The sequence below is a fragment of the Eretmochelys imbricata genome, chromosome 8, assembly GCF_965152235.1.
Source record: "Eretmochelys imbricata isolate rEreImb1 chromosome 8, rEreImb1.hap1, whole genome shotgun sequence".
Lineage (NCBI taxonomy): Eukaryota > Metazoa > Chordata > Testudines > Cheloniidae > Eretmochelys > Eretmochelys imbricata.
Window position 1 is genome coordinate 34,659,644 of NC_135579.1, and position 12,459 is coordinate 34,672,102.

The window sequence follows — 12,459 nt, forward strand, 5'->3', positions numbered from 1 at the left end:
GCCCTAGTTAGTGGCACAGGCAAGATCCACATTTGACTAGTACAATACAAAATCCATGAACAGCACCTAGTGTTGTCTGACTTCAATCAAATGATCCTGAATGATATGCCCTAGCACAGAATTCTTATGCCAAAGCAGAAGCATTTAATCCTTTTGTAACCATACCCTGGAGATCAGGAGGAGGTCACAAGAAAGTTTAAGTGGGACCCTAAGGCCTAAATGCACTCTTGTCTACTACCATCTCATTTTGTTTAAAAATCTTTGATATCTCGGGAGAATAGGATTGGCCCATTTGGCCAGCTAAACATATTCAACGCCATAAAGACTGATGTCTAAGTATTGGCACATACGGGGTATTTTATATCCCCAATGAATCATTCTTTCCAATCAAGTCACAGGGAATCAAAAACTTTCAGAAAATGTCTTTGAAAACTGTTCACTACATGAATACATTTTTTCAGATGCGAGCTTTCACCTGTGTAAAACCTCTGGTATGCACAAATCAGATAGCTACTGACCCCTTTTCTGAATGCACAAAAAAAAAAAATCAGACAAGTACACAAGAATCAGATAAAAAGAAAAGGAGTACTTGTGGCACCTTAGAGACTAACCAATTTATTTGAGCATGAGCTTTCGTGAGCTACAGCTCACTTCATTGGATGCATACCGTGGATCCACGGCATGCATCCGATGAAGTGAGCTGTAGCTCACGAAAGCTCATGCTCAAATAAATTGGTTAGTCTCTAAGGTGCCACAAGTACCACGGTATGCATCCGATGAAGTGAGCTGTAGCTCACGAAAGCTCATGCTCAAATAAATTGGTTAGTCTCTAAGGTGCCACAAGTACTCCTTTTCTTTTTGCGAATACAGACTAACACGGCTGTTACTCTGAAAAGAATCAGATAGCTATCTACCCAGAGGGCAGGCTGCCCCTTTGAAAATGTAACTATAAACAAGGCATCGTCAACTCCCTCACTGAATGGACAATGGTTTCATTCCTTACAAACAAAGCAGCAGGCTCACGTAAGCCTCCTCCATCTTTCCCCTGCAGTTTAAACAACCACCACCACCACCACCACCACCGATTTTTTTAAAACCTACAGTAGACATTAAAGAGATTGAGAAAAGCATTCTGGAGTAACTCTAGGTACCAGTACGGGCTTCCACAAGTAGAAAGTCTAACTTCAGCCACAAGTATGAAATTAACTAGTTCCTATCACACATTCCATGATCCATGTAGTATAGTCAGAGTGCTGATTTATGTTGATGCCGGACAGGATTCTGTGATGTGGGACTTTAAACATGAATAGGGGAAGACTGCTGCTGAGTCTGCCAGCAAATTGCTGGACCCTAAAGTAAACTTAACCTATCAGTGGAGATCCCTGTCTGGTTGCTGTGGTCTGTTACCATAGTGGAAAGACAAAAGGGAACCTACTAGTCTGTAGGCAGCCGCTTTACCACATAAGCAAAACAAAGTCTTCCTTTGGCCAGCCACTAGGAGCTATGCAAAGTTCCTCTCAAATGGTGCTAGAATTTGGATACAAGTCTGTAGGATCAAGATACTGTTCGGCCTATTTACATATCACATTCATCTTTTTGGGTTGTGAATACAAACTTACATCTTCTCCCCTACTTAAACTAGCAGCATTTTCTCCTTTCAAGAAATGGCTTCAGCTTGAGACAACGCATTTGTAAGGAAGAAGTTTCACAAAAAGACCCAGACATACATTGTATGAATGCACAAGCATATGAACAGAGTCCCAGACAGCAGCCCTGAAAATCTCTGCAAGAGAGACATTTCTCTAGCAAACTGTGCAAGCTGCTTTGGATATGGCTCAATGTGATCTAAGGACTTCAGCTACTGTGGCACTCCCAAGGTCATAACAAGCTCTGCATACAATTTTGTCTGCTTAGTCTCTGTGCAGAAAGACAGCTCTCTCTCTCACCCCTGAATTTATCCACATAAGCCACAGGTAGTTTTTGAGATGCATGGACGGGCTTGCTTTCATCGAAGTAAAGAAATAAAAACTCAACCTCTGGACCATAACAAATGAACAAAATCTTTTTTTACTTTAAGTTGTAGTATGGATGTATATATGTATACATATATACATACACACTAAGGAAGGACAATAAAAATGACTAGCCATTTGAAAGCATGGAAATGAACAGTTAAAGAAAGGAAAATATACACTGAGCTACCACACATTTTTTTCAATAAATGCACATTTTAACTGCTATGTCACTCTGAAGTATTTACATGAACCAAATATACTAGGGCTGTTAATTTTTTTGAGTTAATCGTGTGAGTTAACTGCGATTAATCAACTATGATTAAAAAATTTAATCACCATTAATTGCACTGTTAAACAACAGAATATCAACTGAAATGTATTAAATATTTTTGGATTTTTTTTACATTTTCAAATATATTGATTTCTATTACAACACAGAATACAAAGTGTACTGTGCTCACTTTATATTATTTTTATTACAAATATTTACACTGTAAAAATGATAAGCAAAAGATACAGTATTTTTCAATTCACCTCATACAAGTACTGTACTGCAATCTCTATTGTGAAAGTGTAACTTACAAATGTAGATTTTTTTTTTGTTACATAACTGCACTCAAAAACTATGTAAAATTTCAGAGCCTACAAGTCCATCCAGTCCTACTTGTTCAGCCAGTCACCAAGACAAACAAGTTTGTTTATATTTATGGGAGATACTGGTGCCTGCTTCTTATTTACAATGTCACAGATTTTGGACGGCACTTCAGATTCTTAAACCTTGGGTTGAGTCCTGGAGCTATTTTTAGAAATCTCACATTGGTACCCCCTTTGTGTTTTGTCAAAACTGCAGTGACAGTGTCCGTAAATCAAATAACATTTGCTAGGTCATCATCAGAGACTGCTATAACATGAAATATATGGCAGAATATGGGTAAAACAGAGCAGGGGACATACAATTCTCCCCCCAAGGAGTTCGTCACAAATTTAATTAATGCACTATTTTTTTAATGAACATTATCCGCATGGATTCATATCCTCTGGAATGGGTGGTTGAAGCATGAATCGACATATGAATCTTTAGCACACCTGGCACATAAATATTTTGCGACGCTGGTTACAACAGTGCCATGCAAACGTCTGTTCTCACTTTCAGGTGATACTGTAAACAAGAAGTGGGGAGCATTATCTCCTGCCAACGTAGCCAAATTTGTTTGTATGAGCGATTGGCTGAAGTAGGACTGAGTGGACTTGTAGGCTCTAAAGTTTTAGATTACATTCAAAAATAAAACAGTTTGGGGTTTTTTTGTCCATAATAATTCAACATTTGTAAGTTCAACTTTCATGATAAAGAGATTGCACTACAGTACTTGTATTAGGTGAAGTGAAATATACTATTTCTTTTGTTTTTTAAAGTGCAAATATTTGTTTTCAAAAATAAATAGAAAGTGAGCACAGTACACTTCATATTCTGTGTTGTAAATGAAATCAATATATTTGAAAATGTAGAAAACATCCAAAAATATTTAAATAAATGGTGTTCTATTATTGTTTAATCATGATTAATCCTTTTAATTGCTTCACAGCCCTAAAATATATACATTTGAAGAATTTTGATACTAGAAACATTAGACTCTAGTTTCAGTCTTTGAATGAAAATTTTTAAATGTCCAAAAAAAGGAAGTGATGCAAACATTAAGGGTCTTGTTCTACCTATTAGGAAACCTACTGAACAGACTAGAAGCCTAAAAGGAGAAAACACACACACACGGAACGCACCAGCTGTAGAATCACACAGAGTCTGCAAACAGTTCTCTATGAGAAGACTCCGCTAAGAAAATCACGCATCACTCAAGTACAGCTCCTCTCTGGAAAGTACACCCAAAATAATATCGTCTTGCACTGTAGAGAAATCTATACAACGCAAACTCAAATTTTCCCCCTCCCTCAATGTGGAGGAAGATATGTACAACTTCTTCCCCCTCACTCCCCCGTTAGAAATTGCACAAACTGGGTTTAATAATAAACAAAAATAAGTTTAACAACTACAAAAGGAAGATTTTAAGTGATTATAAGGGATAGCAAACGGAACAAGGCTGATTACTAAGCAAATGAAACAAAACACCCATATCAAGGCTTAAGATCTTAGAGACTGGTTTCAAGAAGTAATTTCTCACCCTAAATGTTGTATTAGGCAAGTTACAGAGTTTCTGTAGCTTAGAGTTCCAGGTATTTCTATTTACAGACTAGACTCCTCAGTCTCAATCTGGACTCAGCCCTTGCCTTTCCTACAGCTCGGTTCCTTTGTCTCTTCAGATACTTTCAACAGTCTCTCTTCTTGGACAGAATGGCAATTGAGAAGAGTCCTGTTTTCCTTACTCCCCAGCCTTACACAGAATTTACATAAGGCAGGAAGCCTTTGTTTCCAGTGGAAAAGCACCAGCAGTGTCCAAGGTGGCACTTTTTACCAGGTGACATTATCACCTTACCTTGCAGTGTTAAAGCAGCCATGAAACCAGATTTATTTGCAATGTCCACAGGAAGGGATCCACATCCTCTTCGAAGACTCATCGTCTTTTTCCTAATGGCCCATTAAGGCTGATTGCTTATTGTCTGGTGGGCGTCTCCAAGTATAACCACAGTTGTAATTATTACATAGTCAATATTCCTAACTCCAGATACATGCATGATACATGCATACAAATTGGATAATCACAATCAGTAAATTATAACCTTTCCAATGACATCTTACATGAGCCATCTTGCATAAAATATCTTAATTATGACAAACTCATATCCTAAGCATATTTCTATAAATAATATGGAGCGTCACGTCACAATCCCATCTTATTTTATCTCCACAGCACTGTATTCACTAGGAAGCTCTTTCTCATTCTAACCGTAGCAAATGTGAAAGCTGCTGATCAATACTGTGAGTGGCTTATGAGCCTTGATTTCCAAACATCAATATGAATTCATCACGCTCAACATATCAGGCTGAAGGAAACGTGGATAAAAGGACTGAAATAATAAAAACTGATAATTCTTCTGACATGGAATCTAAATGTAGTCCAGAGTTGTTAAGTAGCAAGAGAGAAAGGATCTGTGGTCACTTCTAAAGGTACAGAAAATCAGTTTCTTCAGATTTCCCAAGATCTCTGAAGTATGAAACTTTGCCCTCTGAAGTAAAAGAGAAGAAGACTGAGGAGTTTGGTGATCTTGCAAGTGAGACCATTTCTATGCCATCAATGTCATAAAAACACAACCACAATGACATAATCATTGTTTCAGGCCTTCTAAGCAGCTCTTCAGTATCAGCTTCATTCAGCAGTAGCCTCTGTCTCTGGTACTCCAAAAACGTAAAAAAAAAAAATCGATCTGTGATTATGCCATTAACACAATGAAAGGTAAAGACTTGCACACGATGAAAGTTACAGCCTTCTTTTATGCTAACCTCATCATCTTCAAAGTAGCATAAAGTGATCCATTTAAAGAAATGATTGAAGCTCTTCACCTCAGATATACTCCTCATGACAGCTTTAAACTCACAGATCCACTAGTAGATGTTGAAAGTGAATACAGAAAGGAAAAATGAAAGGAAGACCTGAAAGAATTAACATTGACGTTAATAGAATAATGTTAGTTGAATCTGAGAAATGAATAAATAAAGACAATAAGCATCCATACAGGGAAATATGTGTACCTACTTATTAAGTCACAGAATTTGGTGGCCAGGTTACTGAAGACAGCATCCAAGAACGCAGACAGAAGCATGGCAAGGATATTGTCACCATTTGCTCAGAAAACAAAAATAGAAGTGAAAAGATCAGAGATCTCACATGCACATCTCTTAAACTTCTAATTTATGGGTGTCCAGCACACTAAACTTAATTGAGGAAGAAGCAATGACTAGCAGAGTGCTAACCTATTTTACTGGGATTTCAAAAACTTTTCTGCAGCCATTATCAGCTTCATAATTTGTTGACAGAAATGGAGGATTGATGTTCCAGCTTCCCAATGACACTTGATGGAACAGAACTCTCGGGATAACCGTCTCTACATTTACATTCAGCTACCCGAAGCACACTGAAGTTTGCACTCAGCACAAGAAGGACTTGTATAAAATGTGTGCTGTATTTTGATCAAACAAGGGACTGACTCTACAGAGAGGTACTAAATTTACAAAAGCAACTACAGAAAGATTTTGAGGGATTTAACAGATTATAGCCTGATGACACTGCCACACAGTCTCAGCAGAAATCCACTTTGATCTAATTAGCAACAATGAACTGGAATTACACAAGGACAAAATTGAAAAACAATTCAGAGAAACATTGGTATCTTTCAATTATTTAGTCAACATGACTGACCCCGAGTACTAGAGTCACAGGCTGAGATCAGCACAGAAGACAATGAAATGCTAATATGGCTGATGAAACAATCCCAAATCCCTTTCTCCCCTAGTATTTAAAACTGAAGATCCAGATTTCTAATCAAAGTGTTTGTTTGTCAAGGACGTTGTGTCACAGTTTATTTAATCAAAATGATGGAAGACTGGAAGTAAATTCACAGAAAACAGGACAGCACAATGCAGAACTCTGACCATTCTTAAAAGACTGCATTCCTGTATAGCCATCTTAGCATCAATTGAGCAGGTCTTTAACAACATTAAACTCAATAGTAGGGAAGGTGATGGAAAAGCAAATAAATTGGTAAAATGGAATCAGAATCTAAGGGCTGACACAAAAGAGCAGTGTGGCTAGTCAGACTGACAACCTGACTATGTGTTCCGTTTTACTTGCAGAAGTGCAAACTTTTCATTTTAGACAAAGTATGTATTTTTTAAGTTTGAGGAATAAATATGCTAAAAGTGGTCATACAGTGCATATTAAGTGTTTCATTTCAGAAAAATGTTAGGGATAGAGGAGGTGTTGGGGGTGGATATTAATGGATCTTTTCAGGCTGGGGAAGTCACAATAGCCCTAATGCTTTTTACAAGGTTCAACACCAAAGGCACACATTCATCTGCAAAGTGAGGCTCTACGCGGACAAAACTCAAAGAGCAATCACTGCTTAAGCCATTTACAACTGTATCCGGAAACTCCTTCCTTAAGACATGCAGTGAATGCTGATGAGCTCCCCACTTTATTAAACTCTTTACTGTGTTTGCATAATTTGAAGCTGCTAAAAAATAAAAGCACAACAAAATGCCCAAGCAATGGAGAAGTCACTTCTAAACAAAAACAGCAATGACATTTATAACAACTGCAAATATATACATATTTTACTTCAACAAAAGGTGGTGATCTGCCAGTTTGAATACTGAATAGGGACACAACAAGACTTCCATACATAATGGTGCAAAAACTGAATATAAATATATACCGCAGCTTTGTGAAGTTTAAGGGCTTTTTGAAGACATTTATGTTATAGAAAGATTTACATATGGGAAAATTGTTCAGCTATAGCAGGCTGAAACCTCAAGAGCATCTGAAAGACACATGGATCCCATAACTATTCTTTTGACAATAATATTGAGTACTGATGCAGCTCTTAAAATTAAAAAACCCTATAAAATGAATTAATACTTACTAAACCCTTGTGAGGTGGGAAAGCATTTTCCCAATGTACATGTGGGGAAACCGAGGCAGGGAGAGGCTAAATAAATCGAAGCTTCCTATTTCCACGAACATCCAAAATGTGTGTGTGTGTGTGTGTGTGTGTGTTAAATGAGGACCAGTCCCCTTCAAAAACACACCTTCTGGGCCTATAGTATGAGATCTTGTCATGAAGTCAAAATTCTGGGGGTATGTCATCTCAGTCAATCCATACCAAGTGGCAAACATCAGGTTATAACTCCACTGCAGAATCAAGCAGAGGAGTCACTGACCTGGGAGGGAGAAAAGTTCACATAAAAACATCTCCAAGAACTGCAAAAGGAATTTGGAGTAAGTTTCCTTTTGGATGGTTTCTCTCTGAAGTCTGCTCCAGTGCTCACCTTTTTCTTGCAGTCATTTGAAAACATGATGTGCCTATAACAACGAGTACAAAAACACTTATACTGTGTTGCGTTGGTCCTTTTCATGACCCAATGCAGTGAGATCTATCTTAGGGAGATCATGGAAAGTAGTTGCTCTTACTTTGGACTGTTCTGCACTTGTGAGAGGAATGAAGAATAGATTTCAGAACTGGATTCCTCACCGCATACTAAAATGTGAAAATTTTATGCAGCGGTACCCATCATACTACAGTGGGGATCTCTAAGTACTGTCCAGCTGGCAAACATGACCTAACAGACACCTTCTTTCCCTTGTAACAGCATGACGAGGATGAAGCTGATCAACAGCAATTTTCTATTAAGAACATAAGAATGGCCATACTCGGTCACACCAAAGGTCCGTCTAGCCTATTGTCCTGTCTTCCAACAGTGGCTAATGCCAGGTGCCCCAGAGGGAATGAACAGAACAGGTAACATCAAGTGATCCATCTCCTGTCACCCATTCCCAGCTTCTGGCAAACAGAGGCTAAGGACACTATTCCTGCCCATCCTGGCTAATAGCCATTGATTGATCTATCCTCCACGAACTTATCTAGTTCTTTTTTGAACCCCGTTATAGATTTGGCCTTCACAACATCCTCTGGCAAGGAGTTCCACAGGTTGACTGCGCATTGTGTGGAAAAAATACTTCCTTTTGTTTGTTTTAAACCTGCTGCCTATTACTCTTATTTGGTGACCCCTATTTCTTGCGTTAATGCTTGTAAACTCAAGCAGCCACCTGTTCTATCATGGAATACAGGAGCACAAATCAAATATTATGCCTGCAGGCATTTATGCTGCATACTTGCAAATACACATATATACAAACTGGTGGGACTCTCAGGCTTTTGGGAAGCTGACAATGAAGCCCTCAGTGTTGCATATTTTGGCCATCCCTACTCTAAGGAGTCTCGTCTCCACTTGGTGGATATGCATAGCCACCATTAACAGCATATGAAACAAGGGGAGATTAGATTCCTGAAATAATAAGCATGAGAATCTTTACATGAGGAAGTCCACCTTTCATTTTCTTGATCATAAAGCATTTAAAAACTCTGAAATATGATATACTTTCAAAAGGTGAACTGTGGGGCAGAAACACAGATTCTAGCCACAGTCACAGACATTATAGCCAGGCTGTGAAGGGCATCCAGCACAAAAAGAGAATCATTTATATTTTTTAAAAAAAATTTTATTCTCTGTAGGAGTTCACTGGCCATTGCAGGTTTGCTAGCTATGTCCCATAAGTCTTTGGGCAGCCGCTGATTCTACTGTTGCCTCTGTGCAATGGCCAAGAATCTTACATTCTGGGACAATGCCAGCAACTTGGAAGAGCCAAACTAAATATCGGGGTAATCTTTTAAAAGTTGGATATTAAAGTTAGGTACATTAAGCCAGAATTAAGAAGCACACTTTCGAGAAATATGTAACTTTTAGATTTAAAGGAACAAACTAGACTTGAAACAGCTAAGGATTAGAAAGCTTTTCCTCTTTTAAAAACTGCACAATATTACACTTATTACTCTTAATAGCAAGTCTGCCATCGAACGATATTTAATCAACCCACATGAGACCACAGCAGACCAGAACAGCATGTGCCAATAAACATATAAAATCTGTCTTTTGATAGGTATAGAGAAAAAGCAAGTGCTTCTGAGCTAGTAAATATCATCTGCCATTTGACTGACAGAAAGCTCAGTTAGTTCTAAAGTCCTGGAAGTACACGAGCAGAAGTTCTTGAGACTGACAATGACCACACACCACCAGATTGTGGTAGTCTTGTTTCTTTTCACTGAAGCAGAAAGCTATTCTTCCCACACCAGACACCTCTTTGTTTAACCACCAAAAAATGATTTGATGGTTATTTTTAGTTTCTATGATGTTTCTGTCAGTGGTGTCAGATGTAGTTTCAAAAGGACACAATAATTCACCATCAATGTGTTACCTGGACGGACTGTTTGCCATTGATATGTTGGGTAAAACACTTCTAAGTCTTCAGGATCAAGATCATCCTCTGCTACTGACTCTTTGTTATTCTCTTCTTTGAAGTCGTTTTCTTCTGTTTTTGTGAGGGCAAACTCCTGTTGGATACATGAGATACAGCTCATTAGTAACTGCACCTGGGTTATGTAGTGTCAGCAGAGAATACATTCCTCAGGTTACAAAATTTTCCCCTCTCTAGCAAGTTTGTTTGTTTTTTTGACACTCGAGATTCTGTCTACATGGATTTAAAAATATATTATTAAAGATTAAACCAGCATAACTGTTACGACATTTATGTTGAACAAAGCAGTGCATCTTATTTCCTATTCTAGTGCAGGCTGAAAGCTTCAAGCAAGAGTTAACAAAGCCAGATCTATATTATAGCCCAGGCTGGTAGCACTGCCTATTAGGAAGGTTGTGTGACACTTCCCATCGTAAAGACGCTGTTTTCAGTAGCTTATAACTTTGCCAAACTAACTGTTCAACTGAAAGTTTCCATGCTGTGTTTCTGCCTCAAACTGACTGTTTTTTGGAAAATTTCAGCCAAAATCGTACGGTCGTTTCCAAGACCAAGGCTAGGGAAAAGTATGTTGTTTTGCCCACATTAAAAAAATTCTGGCAACCTTGTCTTTGAGAAGTTTCTAGGGCCCCGACGCTTTGGAGCAGGGACTTGACATTTGGCGAAGGGGTGCCATTTGAGACAAGAATGTGCCTTTGACTGTCCCTTTGAAAATCCACCCATAATTGGCCAAGTTATAATCCTCTGGAGAGAAAAAAAAATCAGAATTTACATATGCTCAGTAGAGACTTGTTGGAGGTCTACAATTTAATTCCCTGACTATTCCATCCACACTGAGCATTCTCCACCCTGGTGCTGAGCAGGACTTGCCCTGCAATTGCAACTCTGGGCTGCTACATGCAAGGACCTGGACCAGGAGTCTGTCTTTCCTATACTCCCAATGCCTCCACCCCACCCCACCCCACCCGCCACTGGGCCCAAACAATGCGGTGAAGGGAGCTGCCTGATTTGAATGCCGATCAGAAAATAGCCAGACCTGGGAGGGGAGGGAGTAGATTGGGTCAGGCAGCCAGGGAGGAGAAGGAGAATGGGATTGGTGAGGCAGGGAGCAGAGATTGGGACTGGATGGGGAAGAAGACTAAAACTGGGAATGGGGTGACTGGAGCTGGGACAGGGATTCCAGAGAGGTGAGATTAGGACTTGCTGGACAAAGAGGTTGGGACTGGAATGAGAAGCCTGAGGACTGGAAGTTCAGATTAGGCTCAGACTGGTTAGGTGAAGAGAATGAGACTTGGATGAGGACCTGGGGTGGGGAAAGAGACAGGAATGAGACAGGGACAAGTTAGAAGGGGCAGGGCAGAAAGAATCAAGTTTGGAGGGAATTGGCAGAAGAGTCTATGCCCACTAGAACACACTCCTCTGCAGAACATGTAATGGAACTCAAGATTCCTGAGTCCAAACTTTCCTCTGCTGTCACCAAATATCTGTGAAATCAACTGGCAAAGTATCTCATCCTCCTCTAGTCCTCATCCACATATAAAATGACAGTCCACTACAGCTATTCATCATCACTGTAATCACAAGCAGCACAGTTCTGTGCAGTGGATCTAAAGGTTCCAATCCAAGGTTCCGACCATGTAGGTGTCAATATAATGCTACATGATGGAATTTGTTTCTTCATTTTGCGTTTTCAAAAAACCTAGGAAATCACACACACAAACTTAAAAGAACCTTTTAATAAGGTTGCAAAATCAAGCACTCAGAAGTTAGGCCACGTCAGAATTATGGTTGTCTACACCTTACAAAATGGGAAATGCCAGAGTTAAGGCACAGAGATAAAAAAGTTAGGAAATGCCAGACTTAAGGTTGAGTGCTTGACTTTGCAACCTTATTGTTCTTTTAACATGGGGCTGGAGGGTGTGCGCACAGCTGTGCATGTGTTTTTATATTCTTTGGGATATTCATAGGGAAGGATCATTTTTGTTACAAAATGGATTACATAGAAAGGAATGGCTATTTTGTAACAATGCAGAGACAGTTTCAGTTGTAGAACCTCTCATCCCTTTTGCACCTCTTTTTAAGATGGCTTTTATTTGTAGCATTTACATTATATTAAGAGCTAAATAGTTACACCTTGATTAAACAATAAGGTGGTGATCTGATCACTGTCTACAGATATCTGAAGTATGTGAATACCCAGACTAATGGATGACTAGCAGGAAAAGTTTCCAATCAATCAGATCTATTAGTGTGCGGAACAGTCTCCCAAGGAAAGTAGTGGAAGCCCCATTACTTCAGTCATTTAAAACTGCACTGGACAAAAAACAATTAAGAGTATGCTGTAAGTAACAATCTTGAACTAGGAGGAGATGAGACAGTGAATCAGATGTGACCAAACAGGTCTTTTC

At 39.0% G+C, this 12,459-nt stretch overlaps 1 protein-coding gene across 8 annotated transcripts in view; it reads right to left on the bottom strand.

The window, feature by feature from the left end:
* SIL1 (SIL1 nucleotide exchange factor) overlaps window positions 1-12,459 on the bottom strand; it is a 213,668-nt gene that overhangs the window by 137,734 nt on the left and 63,475 nt on the right. For all 8 annotated transcript variants that reach the window (XM_077824245.1, XM_077824249.1, XM_077824247.1 and 5 more), the window contains one exon: window positions 9,995-10,130. In XM_077824245.1, coding sequence (XP_077680371.1) covers window positions 9,995-10,130 — 136 coding nt within the window. The remainder of the gene's footprint in view (window positions 1-9,994; window positions 10,131-12,459) is intronic.